This window comes from Juglans microcarpa x Juglans regia, chromosome 1S, assembly GCF_004785595.1.
Source record: "Juglans microcarpa x Juglans regia isolate MS1-56 chromosome 1S, Jm3101_v1.0, whole genome shotgun sequence".
Taxonomy (NCBI): domain Eukaryota; kingdom Viridiplantae; phylum Streptophyta; class Magnoliopsida; order Fagales; family Juglandaceae; genus Juglans; species Juglans microcarpa x Juglans regia.
In genome coordinates this window covers 24,006,752-24,026,595 of record NC_054595.1, presented here as the reverse complement: position 1 = coordinate 24,026,595, position 19,844 = coordinate 24,006,752, and the positions used below count along the sequence as shown (strand labels likewise).

Here is a 19,844-nt window from a genome sequence, read left to right as displayed (position 1 = left end):
TTGTACCATTAGGAAGCTTGATGGTGTGTGAAACCATGGTGATATTATGTGTAAAGAAGCGTGGGCTACAGATCATATTCCCGTATCGATTATCCAAGAAACAGCAACGTTAGTGAAGTGATTCAATGTGTGTGTGAAATTGCAAGATAAAATACCAGACATAGGGAACTCAGATGCTGAGAGATTGGCATGAACGTGATTGGCAGCAAGAGAATGAGAAGATTGGAGTAAGGCAATGAGATGGTTGTACTGCTCCTGAGTAATAGGTGGTCCATTGTTGACTTGTTCCTGCTCAAGAGAAGACTAATTAGCATGTGATTTATATTCGGCATTATTTTTGTGTCCGGGAGGAAATCCATTGAGTTCCTAACACTTCTCTTTGGTGGGTATACGGCAGGGAGAACATACATGTAAATTTGAATTTGCTTTGAAACATCACTCCAACGAATGTCCCGAGATGTTGCAATGAGAGCAAAATAATTGATCTCTGCAAGAAGAAGATGGATTGCGATGGGCTGGTCCCTTGGCAACCATTGCAATAGGTGCTGGTGAGGAGTGGAGTTGTTTGCACCTCTCCTCTTGTTGAACAAGAGATAGAACACGATTTAAAGCAGAGAGGGGATCATTAAGTAGAATTTGAGCTCACATCGAATCATAAGAATCATTTAGTCCCATGAGGAACTGCATGACCTTGCGTCTATGAGTATAATCCATTAATGTCTTCACTGCTCCACACATACATGATGGCATAGGCTCATATATTTCAAGTAATCCCAAAAGCTCTTAAGTTTATTATAATACTGACTTACCAAATCATCATCTTGTGCGAGTGAGGAGATAGATTTGGTGAGTTGAAAGATTCTTGGAGCATTTTGAATTGAGAATCGTTCGCGAAGATCATTCCACACACTAGCAGCAGTTTCTACATGCGCAATACTTGATTGATGTTCAAGGCCAACTGTGTGTTGTATCCAAGCAATCACCATATCATTATAGCGTTCCCAAGAAGCATACAAAGGATCAGCAGAATTGGAAGGTATGAGAATTTTGCCATCAATAAATCCGAATTTATTTTTTATATTGAGGGCCCAACGCATAACTTTTGCCCAAGTCACATAGTTTTCAGTGGTAAGTAAATATGGAACCAGTGGGAAAGAAGTTCCTTCACTAGGCTGGATGTAGGGACTAGCAGGATGGTGAGGGTTGGTCTAAGGATTGGAAGACATATTTGAATCGATGGTTTCAGTGTTTGGAGGTGTCTCTGTCATGGCTTTGATACCATGTTGACAGCTACGTAGATAAGGGAATGCAGAGGAAAGGCTTGGAAGAAGATGCGAGAAACGGAACGCAAAAGTTGTGTATAACATAATTGTATTCAATAATCAATCAAATGTTTACAAATGTGTATCGCTATTTATAGATTACAAATTGTAATAAAAAGAATAAAAGAATGTATTGACAGCACATGACATCTAACAGATTTACATTTCTCATTTTACTACTTTATCCTTATCAGGAGGAACCGTAGGTATCTTGGGTCCAATTCTATCTAGTAGTTTCATCAATCCTTGTTTGGAAACACAAATCATCTTATCTTATCTCAAAATTTTTTATAATTTACTTTTCAAACATCACTAAAAGTTTAAAACATAAACACTTTTCAATTTCAAATTTTTAACTTTTTCATCTAATTATTATCTAATCATGACAACTTTTTCAAATTTATAAATAAAATACAAAAAAAAATCAAAATTTTCAAATTACAAAATAAAATTATATTCTAATAATATTTTAACTTTATAATATGTTTATTCAATTTTTCCTCTCTCATTTCTTAAAATCCAATAAAACATTTTAACTCAAACCATTTTACCACTATTCATAAACTATTTTACTATTATTCACAGATTTCTTAGTTCATATCATTCCCGAAATGAGGCTTGTGCAAAGTACAAAAATGCTTAAGGGATGCTTGAGGAATGAGATGAGATAAAAAATCTATGAATAATAGTAAAATGATTTGTGAATAGTAGTGAAATTGTTTGAATTATAATATTTTATGAGATTTTGAAAAATGAGATAGAAAAAATTGAATAAAAAAATTATAAAGTTAAAATATTATTATAATATTATTAATTTTTTGAAATTTGAAAAAGTTGAATTATTTTTTATATTTTATTTAAAAGTTTGGAAAAATTGTAAAGATTAAGTAATTATTAGATGAAAAAGTTAAATATTTAAAAATAAAAAGTATTTATATTTAAATGATATTCAAAAAGTAAATGAGATGAGATGCTAGAATTAGAGTCATCCTAACAACCTCTTACAATTTTAAGATGACAAGTGTATATAGTGTGGGACCATCTATCGAACTTAAAACATGAAGTCTCACATTTTTTCATCGAATGGCAGTTAGGAGTTTCACCACAACTATAGAAGATTCTTGAAGAAGAAAATACGTTACAAGCCATGTGGCCAGGAGGCTTGTTCGACAAACACCTAACTTAATTGGAACACCCACAGCATATATAGCAAATAGATGACATGGCCTTCTTAAAAATATAATAATATTTAAGTAAATAGTGGGAAAAGATCCCTTAAGTTATTATCCAAAATTGAATTTCAAGTGGAAGATAGTTAGATATATTAAGTGAACTACATTTATTATTTATTTAATGCTACTTGAAATATTTATTCAAATATTAATAAATATTGTAGGGTCTATTTGATGTGTCTATTTCTTTCTTAACTTGAGACTCTCAAGTTCAAATAATAATTTGAAAAAATCGTAATTTGTAAACAATAAATAAGATAATTTGGTAAAACAACCTCGCTTGACTCTGATATCTATTAGATTTTTTTAATTGAAAGTAATTGGTGTGTTAATATAATAATATCTGACTTATAAGATAAGTTTAAAATTAAAATATCTTAAAAATAAAATTATATCATATAAAAAATATAATATAATATTTATTTATCAATTTATATTTAAATAAAAAATATTTATATTTAAATAATATTTGAGAATTAAATTAAATGAGATACGATAAGATTATGGAATGAGATTCTTCCAAATAACCATAGTGTGGGGCCATCGATCGAACTTAAAACGGGAAGTCTCACATTTTTTCATCGAATGGCAGTTATGGAGTGTCACCACAACTAGAGAAGGCTCTTGAAGAAGAAAATACGTTACAAACTTGCAAGTCATGTGGCCAGAGGCTATTCGACAACCATGGAAGACAAGTAAAATTCGTTTAGATGGTGAGATCAGATGAGATGAGATAGTTTTAGATAAGTTAAATAAATTCTTATTAAAATATTATTTTTTAATATTATTATTATTTTGAGATTTGAAAATATTGAATTATTTATTATATTTTGTGTCGAAATTTGATAAAAATATAATAATAAGATGAAATGAGATCATCTCTAAATCCAAATAGAGCCTAACCTAATTGGAATATCAAACAATCATAGCAAATAGATGACATGGCCTTCTTAAAAATCTCATAATATTTAAGTAAATAGTGGAAAAAGATCCCTTTAAGTTATTGTCTAAAATTGAATTTCAGGTGAGAGATAGATAGATAGATACATCAAGTGAACGTTACAACATTTCGTATTTATTCAATGCTACTTGAAATATTTATTCAAGTATCAATAAATAGTGTAAGGTTTACTTGATGTATTTATCTCTTTCTTAATTTGAGACTCTTAAGTTCAAATGATAACTTAAAAAAATCCTAAAGATGATATCTATTCGACTTTTTTTGATTGAAAGATGGTCTTACTAATAAAATTCTATCATATAAAAAATATATTACAATATTCGTTTATCAATTTGCATTATTGATAGATTGCAAAATTAAAAGGCTACTTTTGACTACATGGGAATTTCCAAATTTAAGTAAGGTGAAGAAGACTTGTAGCATTGAAGAATTTGCTCAAAAAGTGGACCTTTTGCATTGGATTAGAGTGACCCACTTTACTGCTAATCAATCGGCACTAGAGAAAGACTGCAGCAGCGTCCTAGATCTCAGGCTGACGCGCTGTCGGATGCGAGTGGTGTTAGAGGGCGGTGCCAATAACGTGAGGTTTTGGGAGGCTGATTATTCAGGCAAAGCACGTGTCAATGGAGAATCCAGTCGGGGGACACTTCCAATGCCGAAAAGAGACACGGGCCCGGAAAAAGAAAAGGAAACAGAACACAAGAAAATATGATGCCAGACACCAATACGCACATAGAGCGTACTAGAAGCGGCTGCTGGTTGTGCTACAGACGACTTGATCATCATCATCATCGTGATTCGTTAATCTCGGTGACAATTTGAGCCGCTCGCTCTCTTCTCTCCCTTGCTGTTGTGTAAAGGGGTCCTCTTTTTCTCTGTTCGTCTGTCTCAAGACTTGAGCTTTCTTAGCTAGCTTCTCTTACAGGTAGACTTTCCCCCACTTCTTACTAATTTTTTTTTTCCCTTTCTGTATGTCTGTGATTTCTTTTGTTCCTTTGACTTGTAATGGAATCCTGCTAATCCAATATTTATATAGTTTTCCTTTTTGTTCCACATAGAAAGAAATTCAAGATATCTGCGAAGAAAAAAGACGAAAGACATTCAATATCTACGTTTATACGTTTCATCATTTTTCTTCTCTATTCGGTTTTTGTTTTTTCTTTTACAAGTCTTTGCAAGAACCAGCAGTACTAGGGAGGAGAAAGGATTATTTTTCTCGTCTACCAGTTTTTGATAGTTTGGTTGATGTTAATAACTTAAGTCAACGTTGAAATTAGCAAATGAAAAAATTGGTTCTGGCCTAACATGTTGATGGATATTCATGAAATAATACCAGATTTCTCCTTTCTCTCTTTGTTGTACCCCAAGTTCACTGCATCTGTCCATTGACTCTGTGCCAAACCTTCAAATACCAGTGGGGTTATCAACTAGACTATTCAAAGAACAACGGCATAACGAATCTTGGAGTTTTCCATATTGGTTTTCCTTTTTTGGCTAACGAGAGAGTTAATTAAAAGAAATGACGAATTTTTGAGCTTGGGGCTTTTAAACATTCCATGGAAAGGTACAAATTCTACTAGCATTAACATTCTCAAATCACTTACTATATATTGCTCTTTGCATTACCATCACCACTACTATCTTCACTACTGTCACCGCCATCATTGTGATCACCACGGACGTTATTACACTGTAAACTGTTATTACAGCTCATTGCTCCGACAATTTCATCATTGTTGTAACAACCATTATATTCTACTTTTAATTTTATATATACGAAAACAATTAGAATTTAGATTGATGGGATTGGGATCCTGTTGATTCATATTCCATAAATTACTGAATTTGTTGTTCATTCAAACATTACATAACTTGTTAGCATGATTAATTGAATAATGCTACTATGCCCTTTCATTTTGCCCCCTCATTTTGCTCGCTCATGTATTTAATATTTTTTTTATTTTTTTATTTTTTACTTACTAATTAAGGAAGTGACTATTAGTGTATTGATTTTTTTTTTTAAAAATGTTTAAAAATGTTAAAAAAATACAAAAAGAAAAAATGGAAAAAATAAAAAGGATGGGTTTTGCCTAGGCAGCATGCCCAACAGTCACTGCTGGGCGGCAGCCTAGCATTACCCTTCTTTTGTGTTAAACATTTTCTTGGTCCTACATATGTGGCAACGGAGCACCTTTTTTTTTCAATGGTTGTGCAGTTCTCGTACTTTTGTCTCTGTACTTCCATTTTGCATTGGATTTTTATTTAATTCCATATGCATATCAAGCTAAAGTGACAAATATATCAGATCATATATATCGCTCTATTTTTTTGGCCACCTTAGTTGTTATGTGTTTGCTATATTTTGTGGTCCTGCAGATCAAGCTTGCTGACAGCACTTGATGTACAGAAAGGAATTTTCAGGACTTTTTTACTTTTGAATTGAAAAAAGGAGATCAAAATGGCTGCTGCTACTGAGGGCTCCATTGATGTTCGTGATCATGGAATGTCTCTTGACAAGAAAAAGGGTAGAGTTCAATGCAATTATTGTGGTAAAGTGGTCAGTGGTTTCTTCCGTCTAAAGTGCCACTTAGGAGGTATACGTGGTGATGTTATCCCTTGTGAAAATGCTCCTCAAAAGGTGAGGGAACAGTTTAGAGACAGTTTGCTTGAAAGAAAGACAGAAGGCTTTTGCAAGGAAGTTGGAGAGCCCTATGACCTAAATCTTCCTCAGAAGAGGAATTGTTGTCCTAACCTGAACAGTGTTGAGCATAACAAGCATGAAATTGCCCAAAATGGCAGTTCCTATTTTGCGAGGCATGTTGATATAGACTCTTCCGCAGAAGACACTCTGATGGACACTGCTCCTTGTCCCAATGGAAGTATAGGTTCCCAAGCAGCCATAAATTGTGAATCAAGAAAATATTCATCATCAAGTGAAGCCCAAAAATGCATTGCTAGATTCTTCTATGAAACGGGTGTAGATCTCAGTGCTGCCAATTCTCCTAGCTTTAAAAGAATGATAAATGCCACACTTGGTCATGGTCAGACGGAGTATAATATCCCTAGTTGTCAGGAACTAAAAGGGTGGATGCTTCATGATGAGATAAAGGAGATGCAAAAGTATGTGAAGAATATTAGGCATTCATGGGCAAGCACGGGGTGCAGTGTTTTGTTAGATGGATGGATTGATGAAAAGGGTCGCCACCTGGTTAATTTTTTGGTGGATTGCCCGCAGGGTGCTGTTTATCTTCGGTCATCTGATGTTACATCCTTCATTAGTGATGTTGATACATTACAGTCGTTGTTGGATGGAATTATTGAGGAGATTGGAGTTGACAATGTCGTTCAAGTGGTGGCATGTTCTACAAAGGGTTGGGTGGGAAATGTGGGCAAGCAATTCGTGGATAGATGCAAGAGAGTAGTCTGGACTGTGAGCGCATCCCATTGTATTGAGCTTATGCTAGAGAAGATTGGGATGATTGAATCTATCAAAAGGATATTAAATGAAGCCAAGACCATTATAAAGTTTATTTATGGCCATGAAACCGTTTTGAGTCTTTTGAAGAAACATACTCTTGGCCGCGACCTAATTAAGCCCTCAAAAACAAGATTGGCAATGCCCTTTATGACTCTAGAGAATATTGTATCCGAAAAGCAGCATTTAAAGGATATGTTTGTTTCATCTGAGTGGAAAACATCATTCTGGGCTTCTAGAATAGAGGGAAAGAGGGTGGCCGATTTGGTGGGAGATCAATCTTTCTGGAATGGAGTTGGGAATGCCTTAAAGGCAACTACACCACTGGTGCGTGTTCTATTTTTGATCAAACAGGCTGATAAGCCACAGGTAGGGTACATATACGAAACAATGGATCAAGTAAAAGAGACAATTAAAGAGGAATTTAAAAAGAAGAAACCCCATTACATGCCTTTCTGGCAAGTGATTGATGAGATTTGGGACACCCATCTCCATAGCCCTATCCATGCTGCAGGGTATTATTTAAACCCAAGTCTCTTCTATTCAAGTGATTTCTTTGGTGATGCCGAGGTTGCCTTTGGTCTTTTGAGCTCAATTGTTCGCTTGGTACAAGATCAAAGAAGTCAAGATATGATATCCCGACAACTTGAGGAGTACAGACATGCTAGAGGTAGTTTTGAAGAGGGGAGTGCTCTTGACCAAAGAACCAACATGCCTCCAGGTAAGGGAGCTCTATATTTTCTCCTGTTACTCCTTTAAACTGTTGGTTAATTTGAGCCTGTGAAAATCAAATATTTTAGCAGTGTAAATTCAACTGCAGCCCTGTGGTGGTCTCGATATGGAAGGCAATATCCTGAGCTACAGAGATTTGCCATTCGTATTTTGAGCCAGAACTGTGATGGTGCTTCAAGATACGCCCTCAAAAGGAGTTTGGCTGAGAAGCTAGTCACAACTGGAAGGAATCCAATTGAGCAGAAACGATTGAATGATCTGGCATTTGTGCATTATAATTTGCAACTGCAGCAATTTCAGTCAGGCACCAAGCTTGACATTGTAGCTGAAGAGATTGACCCAATGGATGATTGGATTGTTGATGAAGTACCAGAGACTGTATCTCAAAATGGTCTATTTTCAAGGATAAACTTTGATACTAATGGGGAAGGACCTTCTAATATTTGGGCAAAGAAAGAACCCTGGTAAGGTTGGGAAAAGGACAGGATAGCAATATAATTTTCACAGGATTCCAATAGATGCTTTAGAATCAGTGTTAGTATAATGTACATGACATTTTTGTCTCCTTTATGTATATATTTGTTAGCTAGCTTCGCTTATGTGCATTTACATCCATCATCTTTTTGAACTCACAACCCTAGAGTTAGCAATCAATGCATGTATGCATGCATGATACTGAACTTAGAGGTGATTTTGTTACTGATCATAACTTCTGTTACTTAAGCGTCTGGCTCCATGTTTAGAAGTTGTAACCTTTCGTGATCTCACCACCCTATATCTGAAATTGGTTCTTCTTCGAAGGCATTTCTTGGATGCTCATTATATAACCTAGAATGGCGACTGAGGTTCGAGAACTTGAACCGGATTGCGCGCGGAGATTGAACCAATAACTTGGGCTTAATTTGGGTCCAATCAGAATCTCTTAACTACTTGGAATCAATGTTGTTGTTATGGGGTTGATACATATTGCCTCCATCTCTTTCGAATTGTAACAAATATTTTAAACGGTACATAACTACACATAAAGTTTGAAGTAATTGAGGAATCATTTTTCCTTGGATCCCCACCTGTCCGCTGGAGCTTCAAACTTCAGAAAGATAGATTTGGGTCATTAGATTCAAGGGAAAAAGATAGATTTGGGTATAACCTAAAATATGGGTGCTTTTTTTTTTTTTTTTTTTTTGTTTAAGATAGGACAAACTCTATTCATTTATAATGGGACATTATAACTTTGACCTGAAATATATATAATACAAGCTAACTATTGCTTTAAGGCTCTTCAATAAACAAATTTATTTGTGACTGATATGGTATAGTCATTGCTGTAACTCTCTACAGACAAACTATCTGAGAGATAGTACTCTGTCTTAAGACAGATTTAACAAACTCTATATTATGTGCTAAGACAAAATTAAACAACCTCACACTCTGTCTAAAATGGAGTAGAGGACACACTTTATGGATAAAATTCTCAGGAGTCGGAGTGCTATTACTGAACTTTGACTTAAAAATATTTTCTTTTATTCTAAATGAAGCGTCAGGTACAAAGAGTCTATAAATAAAATAATTATTTATTAAAATACTGATATCGTAAAAGAGAGTGTTGAATCATTTATTAAAATTTCTCAAAATTTGTGCAATAAAAATCATAACTTAAAATTTATGTACAGGATCTAGGTCACTATCATGCTTCCCTTCTCTAAACCTCGTCTTGCAGCTCTACCTTTATAAATATTCTGACTTGGGGTAATTTAAAAACTTAAAAGCAACTAAAATGAGTCAATGACTCAGTAAAAAACTCATTATAACGTAAATATACTTAACATAAGATTTTTCATAAAACATTTAATGCTGATAACTTAAAATCATAATCATTCATGCCGATGCTCATGCTATGCATATGACTATTTATTTGAATTAACTGGCTGATCTGATTTATCTGACTAATCTAACTTATCTGGCTGGCCAACATACTTAACCATGTGTGTAAGGTTGTGCACTAACTTCCCCTGTTGCAGCAAAAGAAGCCGACTGTGCAGTACTCTGGCGTACTACGGTAAACCATGCTTGAGTCCGTGTCTTGCATGCCCACCATGAAATTGCATTGATACCATGCATCTGAATGAACATCTGATTAACTGTTATAAGCTTATCTTACATTTGATTTTATGAAAATTTACGTATTTTATGCAACGTGAAATGTTTGAGATGCATAATACATACATAACTATAATATGTGGAATGAAATATGATGAATGATGTGCTTGTAAATATTATGACATGCGTGGTATGTAAATACTGGTTTCGAAAGTACTAACTTTAATAATAATATACATAAATAGCTAACGTATAGTAATCCTAATTTATAATCAAGTTGCTTATCTTGTAGTATTGTTTCTTAAAATTTTCTATACAAAATCGATCATGGTACTGGACTGGGAGGTTTATGATTTTTTTTTTCAAATAACAAGTAGAATAGAGATATTTATAGAGAGATTTGGGAAAGGGTGATGGCCAGTTTGAGTTAGATTCGGTTAAAGAGTTTTAACATGAATATGACTTGTAGAGCAGTATTCCTATTGGAAAAGGATATCGACGAGTTCGAGTTGGACTTAATCACAATTATTCAAGAAGAGAGTTTGAATTTAAAAATATAATCTAGTAGTTTATTCAATATAGGATTGACAATGAATGAGATTGCGTAGGGGACTTCAATCAATAATGAGTTTAAATTGAAATACATTTCTAATGACCGATTTTTAAATTCTAAAATAAATCTAACTTGTTAAATAAATAATAAATTTGATCTAAGCTAGTTATTGAGCCTAATTAAAATTTCTAATCAACTTTAATATTTTATCGTTCGTGAGCTTATCCAATATGATCCATTAAATATAATTTAGGCTCAATAAAAATCATTAATATCTTGATCTTAGAATTATTAGACCGAATCGTTATAATACTATTTATCAATGGTAAAAAATTGAGTATTTAAATTATTGTACTTCTAAAAGTAATTAGAGTAATAATGAAATGAAAAAAATATTTTATATTTCAATTAAATCAATAAAATGGAGAGTATCTTTCATCTTTGTAGCCTTCTCTATGCCGGTTGAACCAAATAATATAGTAAAAGCAGGTCAATATGATAATACATCATTTTCATTTCACTTTGTAGATATAAAGGGTGGGTACCCACACCTCGCCCACCTCAGGCCCCTGGGAAAATGGGATCCACCACCTGGGCTTATATTATATCATACATATTTAAAAAAATAAGTTTTTATAATAAAACAATATCATTTTGTTTTTTTTATTAAAATATAACCCTTTCTCCATCCACGCCGCACACTCACACACCTGTATCTCTCTCTCTCAACCTCTTTTGTTGCCGCTCTGTACTTTGGACTATCTCCCTCTCGTCGTCGTCATGCTCGAGTATCTTGAACTTTCCCTGTGGAGCTGTTCTACTCATCTGCCCACCTACTTCACATACACCACACACGATGATGTGATATTTAATTTTTTTTTAAAAAAAACATATGCGCCACTTCCCTTTCTCCACATATTTCTTCTCTCTTCAGAAACCAATTTTCAGAAACCAATTTTCTTTGTTCGATGAAACCCACCCCCAAAATTTCTTCACCGAATTACCGCAAAATTCCTCAAATCTTTGTAACACAAATTTACTTTGACAAAGCCAAAAAAAAAAAACTGAAAAAACAGAAGAAGAATATCGAGGTGTTGTGACCCACCGATTTCTTTCACCAATGTCAATCTTGAACCTCACACAAGTGATTTTTTTTCTTTCTTTTGCATTTTCTTTCTTTTCCTTTTTTTTTTAATTTTATTAGATTTTTTTTGGTTTATTTTTTTATCAACTTATGGATTATAATCTCTATCTCCACTTTCAATTGCCTATTCGTGTTTGAAAGGCTCTCAGTTTATCTCCATTATTTGTGTTTTGAAGAGAGAAAAACAAACAATATGAATTTTCTTTTTTATATCGTTGAGAATCTGCAGACGAAAGAACAGGGGAGAGAGAGAGATGCTTTTTTTTGTAAGGGGAGGGAAGGTGGGGAGAGAGCGATTCGGCTGTTAGACCGAACTTGGAATGGACCGGATTTGCCACATCATTAAGTATGTGGTGTGTGATCCCTGAACCGGTTTAAGAATAGAATTTTTCTTCCCTATGTGATACCACTGTGAATCTGTGATAGTGGGCGGACAGCCTGTAGGCCAATTTGCCCACCTACATCCGGGCAGGATTACTTGCCCATGCGTGACAAGTAGGGTTGAAAGAGGGTCAAGACACGAGAAACTGATCAAACCGGTCGTTTTGGTCTAAATTGACTTGAAACTGAGATCGATCGATCTTGATTCTTGAAATAGAGGATTGAAAATTTTCGGTCCGGTTTTGATCCTGGAGTTTTCCACCTTGAACTGGACCCGATTGAATTAAAAAATATATATTAAATATATAATATTTATATAATTAATTATATAATTTTCATCTTACTTGTCACTATTTACAATATAAAATTTTAAATATTACAAATTTATATTATATCAATTAACTAATTTATCACCAATTCACCATTAAGTTATTAACTAATTACTAATATATACATCTATAATCTAATTAAAATACCTAAGTTCCAAGTAAGTATAGAGCTATTATAAAATTAATATAATTGACTAATGTATGATATCGATTAACTAATCAATCACCAATTTGGTAATTCATCATTAAGTTATTAACTAATTACTAACATCTACAAAGTAAAAAATATAGTATGAGCTAATTATTGTTCCAAAGTAATATATTTATAAATTTATAATGTAATAGACATCTACTAATGTATCATAAACTAATGTAATATTAATGTATAAACACTAATGTATAATAACATTTAATACTAATGTACGAAAACTAGTCTATAAATTTATAATAACATGTAATACTATTATACTAATGTACAATACTAGTTATAATTATACTTTAGTTATTAATAGGAGTAAGTTAGACACTAGTATAGTAAAATTATAATTAGTTAATAACATGTAATACTATAGTTAATAATTTGCAATTTGCAATAATCAATCCTATAGTACAAATATAAATATTAACAATTGTATTTAAATTTTAAACCTTACATGTAGACTATAGAGTCAAAGACTATAACTTATATAGATAGTTAGTTAAATTAAATAATAGTATGAGCTAATTATTGTTCCAAAATAATATATTTATAATGTAATAGACATAAAAATAAACTAATGCAATATTAATGTATTAACACTAATGTATAATAACTAATGTGTAATAACATTAATACTATTGTAGTAATGTACAAACACTAGTGACTAGTCCATTATAATCTAAACGGTGCCGTTTAGACATGGTTTTTTATCCCCATTCCCCCCCCCCCCCTCCCGGGCGAGAATCTCACTTCAGTAACTCAGTTTCTCACTTAGAAAATTTATATATATCTCTCTCTCTTTGTAATATGTATGTCAACACATTTTATTTGTTATTTTTTTAATTACTAATGTGTTTTATTATGTGATTAAGTAGATGATGAGCATGTGGCACGATCTGATCTCTTGAAGCTAATAAGGTAGAGTTAAAAAGGCACGTGAGAAGCTCGTGGCTTTAATATGAGGAGTTATGTGCTGAGCCGTTGGATTCTACTCGTGGTGGCATATGTTGTAACATATATATACATCCTTATACGTTGTAACTCTAAGAGAGATTTTCACTTTTGTATATTACGGCAGTTTTGAGATAGAGCAGAGGAGGGAGGCGATTCTAGGATTTTCTAGGGTTTGCTCTTAGAGAGAATAAATCTGTGCGATTTCTTATGGTTTATGTGAAGGCTTTGTAACTCTAAGTGTACTGATGCTTATCTGTGAAGTATTGTTTATCAATAAAGATCTCTGAGGTCATTCATGCCGTGGATGTAGACCATTAGGGTCGAACCACGTATATCGGTGTGTTCTTTCCTTTTATTTCATTTATTTTCTTTTACAGATTATATTTCATTTATTTTCTTGATAACTGTTTATGTTCTTGATTGGTTTTGTGTTTTATATTCTTCTATACTGTTCAATATTTGTAATCTAGTCATATATTGTAATCCTGTTATTTCTCTGGTTGTGGTTGGTAACAAACTACAATTCTTGTGATTTTTGAGTTTCTATTTGGGTGAAAAACTAAAGGTTTTATAACAAAGAAACATAAAGGTTTTATAACAAAAAACATAACTTTTTATAACACACACACACTCTCTCTCAAAGAAAACCCTTGCCCCTCCAATTGCATCGGCGTCGCATCCCCCCTCCGTCGCACTCGTAGCCCTAGGCCCCCTACCCTATCTCCCGATTGGCCCTAAGGTATAATTTGTAATTTCTTACCATTAGGGTTTTGTTTTGTTTGTTTTGTTGTTCTTTTTGTGCTATGTAGTATGTACGTGTCCTTGTATGTGGTGCCTTTTTATAATCTTGAAAAGATATCTATTGTGATTTTTATTTTCCATTATGTGGTGTTATTTTTTAGCATAAATTTTGGGGTCATTGATAAACTCAACGCGTATAAATTTTTTGGATAAATGGATGGTTGAACTGACTAAGCTTGTAAAAAGCTGGCAAAAGGAACTTCTATATATGTTAATGGCTAATTATCATTTTAGTAAAATAAGTTATTCTGAATTTTTATTCAAGCAATTCATTTTAGGTAATTAATTTTATACTCCAACTTTCTTAGAGTAATTGCTTTTATTGCTTTTGTATGGTTAATTAGATGTGAATAACTACTTTGTGTCTTTGTATTTTGGTTCCTCTTATATTTTCTTAAATTTTAATGTTATAGACTTATAGTGGCTGACTTTATTTTTCTAGATGGACCCTACAAAAGAATCTACTACAAATGTGGATAACGGGTCAACACAAGAGCAAGACAATTCCCCACTATCACCCAACGTAAGTACTAAAGGTAGAGCTAGGTCAATGTAAGTACCAAGAAAGGCTTAACTGTTTGATATGATCCGATTCCTTACTCTTAGTGTGATGAAAGTTGTGCATATTTGACTGTTTGACAATCTGTTTTCTTGTCTCAACTCGAAGGTTGGTGCACAAGCTGTCATATTTTTCTTTTATTTTCCAGAAAAACATGTTTATTGAGGACTCTGTATCTCTATCATGTGGTTTGATAATTTCATGTCCAAAATGTGGACTTTGCAGTATTTTAGAGAGTGCTTTGGATTGTAATTTGTAAATTGCAATAACTTATATATATATATATATATATTTTTTTTTTTTTGTTTCTTAACTTTTTTTTCCTTCATTTGGACTATTGGAGTTGGAGAATTGGAGTTTGTGTTATAACTTATAGCTAGGTGCCTTTTTTTTTTTTCCTTTCCTTTCTTTATTTGGAGTTTGAAATTTGGATGTTCCTAATTAGGTATTTTTTTAAAAATTTCTTTATCTCTATTTTTTTATATAGATTATTTTTCTTTTATCATTATTATTTTTCCTATCAAGTTTTTTTTGGGTATTTTTTAACTTAAAATTGGATAAAATGCGAAGTGGGCCGAAAATACTTTGAAACTAAGCCGAAAATCATAAGAGTGGCTGAGTAGGTCATTGGGTTGGTTAGCCCGTTTTGGACATGACCTAGACTGAATGGACCGACCGAGACCAAAGGGGACCAATCTGGTCCGGTCTAGGATTGGAAAACCTTGGACCGAAGGGGTCCAGTCCGATTCATAAAACTCCTTATGGACCAATTGGACCGGACCGAATTCACCTCTAATGACAAGGTGGGGGCTCAGGGACCAAACTTGACCTACCGGCCATGAGGTTGTGGGGACTACGTAGCAGGCTATGTAGCATTGAATAGTCGATTGAATGGTTGGATAGCCACTTGGGCACAATGGGGAGTTTGCGTGCCTCGATAGGAAAGAGATCACCGAAGTATAGCACAATCACCTTTTCTTACTGCGGTGTCGTGGTGGTGCTACGAGATGGCGATTTATCATATATAAGAAATGATCCATAGACCTATTGATCGACAATAGATGCGAACCAATCGACTCTGACATGTGATGTTTGGACATAGAATTGAGTCCTTGTGAATGGGCAGAGCCAGGTGCTCTTATTTTATGACAGTAGGGACGATTGCTTTCATTAATGAAATATAAATATAGGCTTAGGCTTTGTTTGGAATTTGGATTGGAATATGATTAACTTAGTTCAGTCTAATTTTAAGTTGAGTTTAACATGTAAACACTCAAATCTCAAATCACTAAACTCATCTCAACTCAAAACCTTTTTACACGTTGGATCCACAATATTTTTCAACTCAACAACTCTTTACACGCGAGACCTACAATCTTTTTTAATTTTTTATAAATATATCTAAATTTATTTTAATATCCAAATATAAATCATCTTAGGTGGGTCTCATAAAACTCACTCCATCATCTCAACCTACTACTATTTATAAAAAACTCAACTTATTATTAATTTAGCTCAACATGCAAACGAGACCTAGAATGTGTAAGTTAGTACACTCACTTTGCAAAAAAAAAAAAGTGGAGACCTACTTTAAATAAAAAAGAGAATGTGAATTACATATTTACTTTACATCTTTCAAAAGGAATAGATTATTAATATTTTTATGTTGTTATCTGGTTTAGGAGATGATGACTACAATTTTTATTTTGAACTTGATGAAAAATGTTACTCTTCTAGCTGGTGTCTCCTAGTGGTAGTTCAGGAGACACCAGCTAGAAGAGTAACATTTTTCATCAAGTTCAAAATGAAAATTGTAGTCATCATCTCTAAGTATTTTTTAATAATATTATATTTTTTTATTTTTTAAAAAATATTTAAAAGTGTTAAAAGATGCATGTAAAAAAAAAATAGAAAACAACTAACGGGAGCCCAGTGGCAGCTAGTAGCACCGCCCAAAGTTGATAAATCATATGATGAAGTGACCAATGATGCAATGCATAGATTGGGGGCTACTGCCCTTCCAAAAATTTTAAAAATTAGTCTTATATATTGTATAATTATAATTTTAAGTATAAATATTATTAAAATATTTAAGATTACTCCCAATACTCAAACACACAGTATATTACTCAAACATCCTTAAGTCCATTGATATTATAACCTTGATTTGACATCTCTATCTCTCTTTATTTGTTTTTTGTGTGTATTATGTAGTTTGTTTAGTTTTATATCAATGATATTATATAAGTTTTTCTTGTCTTTCTAAGCTTACATAGTTAAATGTTTTTTTTTTCTGATCTAATCATGCTTGACTTTATTGAGTTTCTTGCCTATCACCTGTATATAATCTTCATTTACAACCTTCGAGAAGCTTTTAACCACATATTAATCAATTAACTAACTAGAAGTTTCAAGAAAGTTTATTTAATAGTTAAAATAAATCTGGAAGATTCTTGCATATAGGAGGTAACAGATTTATCTCGTTAAATGATTGATGAGATGTTCTAGAGATAGAGAGAGAATATGTGAAGAATTTATTAGTTATTCACATATTTTTTTTTGTTCACTTATTAATAGTAATAAAATTATATAATAAAAATCTAACGACTTTTTTATATTATTAGATAATTTTGTAGGTTTATTTTTAATCTATAAATTTTTCTTAAAATTTAGAAAAATATGAATAAGTCAAAATTAATTATATAATTTTATAACGTATAATTATTTTTATATAGTTACATATAAAGAATATATATTATTTATGTCGACACATATCACACATTTTACCTGTCGCCACTAAATACTAGTTCCACCCTGCGTCTATTTTTTTTTCTTTGTTTTCATACGTTTAATGCCGTATCCAAAACTCGAAAGCCCACACGACAGTTGAGCATTAAGCGCCGATGAAGTCAAACGCGAGAGCGGCAATTGTCAATCTAGCCCGGCTCTCATCTTTTCCCTCAGTAGCGACCACACCATTGTAGGTAGTGTTTGAATATTCGCCGGTGGAAGGAACTTGGAAGGGTGGTAACAGCAGTAATGTTCACGCATTTCTACTCGAGTAATGTTAGGTACAAGTTCTAAATAGATAAATTTTATACAAATTTTTTTATAAAATATTGAGTTCTATTAATAAATAATAATTTTTTTTACATTTTTTTATAATGAAATTTATTTTTTTACAAAAACTTGTATGAAGTTTGTTTATTTAAAGCTTGTATAAATTATTTCTCTTTTTATCTAAATGTAGATAGATCATCTCCTCCATTAAATATACAAAACAAACATATTGTAGTTTTTCAAATTTCAAACCCAAATCGAAGTCGTGGAGTCTTGTGTGTATCTTCGGCTTTGGCGCACACCCTGGCTAAAAGCATCACTCTTTGCTTTATTAAGCTCCGTGCACAAACAGACATAGAACTCCCATTTCTCTGTTATTTTAGCTTTTTTTATTGTGGTTTAGTCAAAGAAGGGTACCCGTTTTAGTTTTAGTGTTTTTTGGGTTAAGTTTGGACGTTGAGTTGAATTAAATTTTTTATGAATAATAGTAAGTTGAAATGATAGAATGAATTTTGTAGAGTTTATCTAAGATGAGTTTAAATATATTTAAATGTTCATATTAGTTTTGATGTATTTATGAAAAGTTAAAAAAAAGTTACGAGTCCTACATGTAAAAAGATGTTAAATTAAAAAAAGTGTGGATCTCATGTATAAATAAATTTTAAATTAAGATGAGTTTAATATTTTAAAAATTAAATATTTAAATATTAGAAAAAATCTAAATTAAAACAGAACTCAACTAAATTGAATATAATCTAACAACCAAATGAGTATCTTTTTTTTTTTTTTTTCTTCTGCCATTTGAAAATTGAAATCCCTCTTACTGAAATTCTTCTAAGAGCATTTCATTGAATTAGTTAAAGTTAAAGTATATTTTTTTATAAATATAAGATGAATTTAGTTTTTAACTATTCCATACACATAAGTCTCCACATTTGAAATAACTATTTTTTTATTATATGACAATAAAATAATAAAAGATAAATTTAATTTTGACTATTCGTATTAAATCTCTATATTAGATTATCTATTTATTCATGAGTAATTAATAATTTCAAAAGTATTTTATTTTTTTAATTATGAAATTATTTATTTTATCATATTTTACTATTTATAATATTATATATTAATTAGTAATTATATTTTTATTAAATTATAAATTAAAAATAGAAACTAGAGAAATATTAATAAAGACCTTAAAAAAAAAAATAATATAAAATAAATTTAATAAATAAACAGTATCTTTTAAGTTTAAAAATTGCTCTAAGATGCTCCACTCAACTGCATCTTTGTCATTTTCTCCCTTTTTTGGACGCTTGAGTTCATAGGCATGACACTATCCCGTTGACATCAGTTAAAGTTGTAAGGTATTTTTATTTATTTTATAAAAAAAATAATAAAATATTAAATAATAATAAATAGTAGATAAATAATAATAATAAAATTATAATAAAATAATTATTCATTTAGAATTTGATTTGCATGAGTGAGTGAGTGTGAGAGAGAGAGAGAGAGAGAGAGGGAGAGAGACGTTTCTCGGTAGCTCTTTTTGTACAGAGGATATTTTCAGTGCTCGATGTTCTTTGTTTATCGCTTCTTTCTCATTCTCCTCCTTATTTTTCCTTTTTTCGTTCCACACCTTTCGTCACTTCAAAGTTCAAAGGCAATACGTTTCGTATGATAACTGGTTTTCTGTTAAAATGGGTTTTTAAAGCAGGAACAGTGCAGTTTTGAAATCGCTCTCTCTCCGTCTTCCATTCTTTGTTTATGGATCTGCAACTCTGTTTTGTGTTCAACCAAAGAGTGGGGTAGCGGGTCCGTGTTTTTTGTTTTCTTCTATTATGTTTTTGGGCTGAAGATTCAGGAAAATAGGTATTCATTGAGGGGCCAGATTTTTGTCGGTGGAATACTGAAGGGAAGGAGTGGGATTCGTTTGGGAAACAGGGACCACTAAGATCTGTCATTTGGATTGTTCTGTTCCCTCTTATTTGTGCATAGAACTTCATCATGTCCGATAGATTGGATGCTTATGTAAACCACATCCC

The 19,844-nt window shown here is 32.3% G+C and overlaps 1 protein-coding gene across 3 annotated transcripts; it reads left to right on the top strand.

The window, feature by feature from the left end:
• Positions 1–3,957: 3,957 nt before the first annotated feature.
• On the top strand, positions 3,958–8,321 carry LOC121247530. Of its 3 annotated transcripts, XM_041145879.1 has the most exons (4): positions 3,958–4,440; positions 4,931–5,079; positions 5,892–7,711; positions 7,811–8,321. In XM_041145879.1, the coding sequence occupies exons 3-4, from the start codon at positions 5,974–5,976 to the stop codon at positions 8,188–8,190; spliced, it is 2,118 nt and encodes a 705-aa protein (XP_041001813.1). In that variant the 5' UTR covers positions 3,958–4,440; positions 4,931–5,079; positions 5,892–5,973; the 3' UTR covers positions 8,191–8,321. The 3 variants fall into 3 exon arrangements, with proteins under 3 accessions (XP_041001813.1, XP_041001812.1, XP_041001814.1); XM_041145878.1 differs by lacking the exon at positions 4,931–5,079; XM_041145880.1 differs by lacking the exon at positions 4,931–5,079 and having other exon boundaries at positions 7,794–7,922.
• Positions 8,322–19,844: the final 11,523 nt, after the last annotated feature.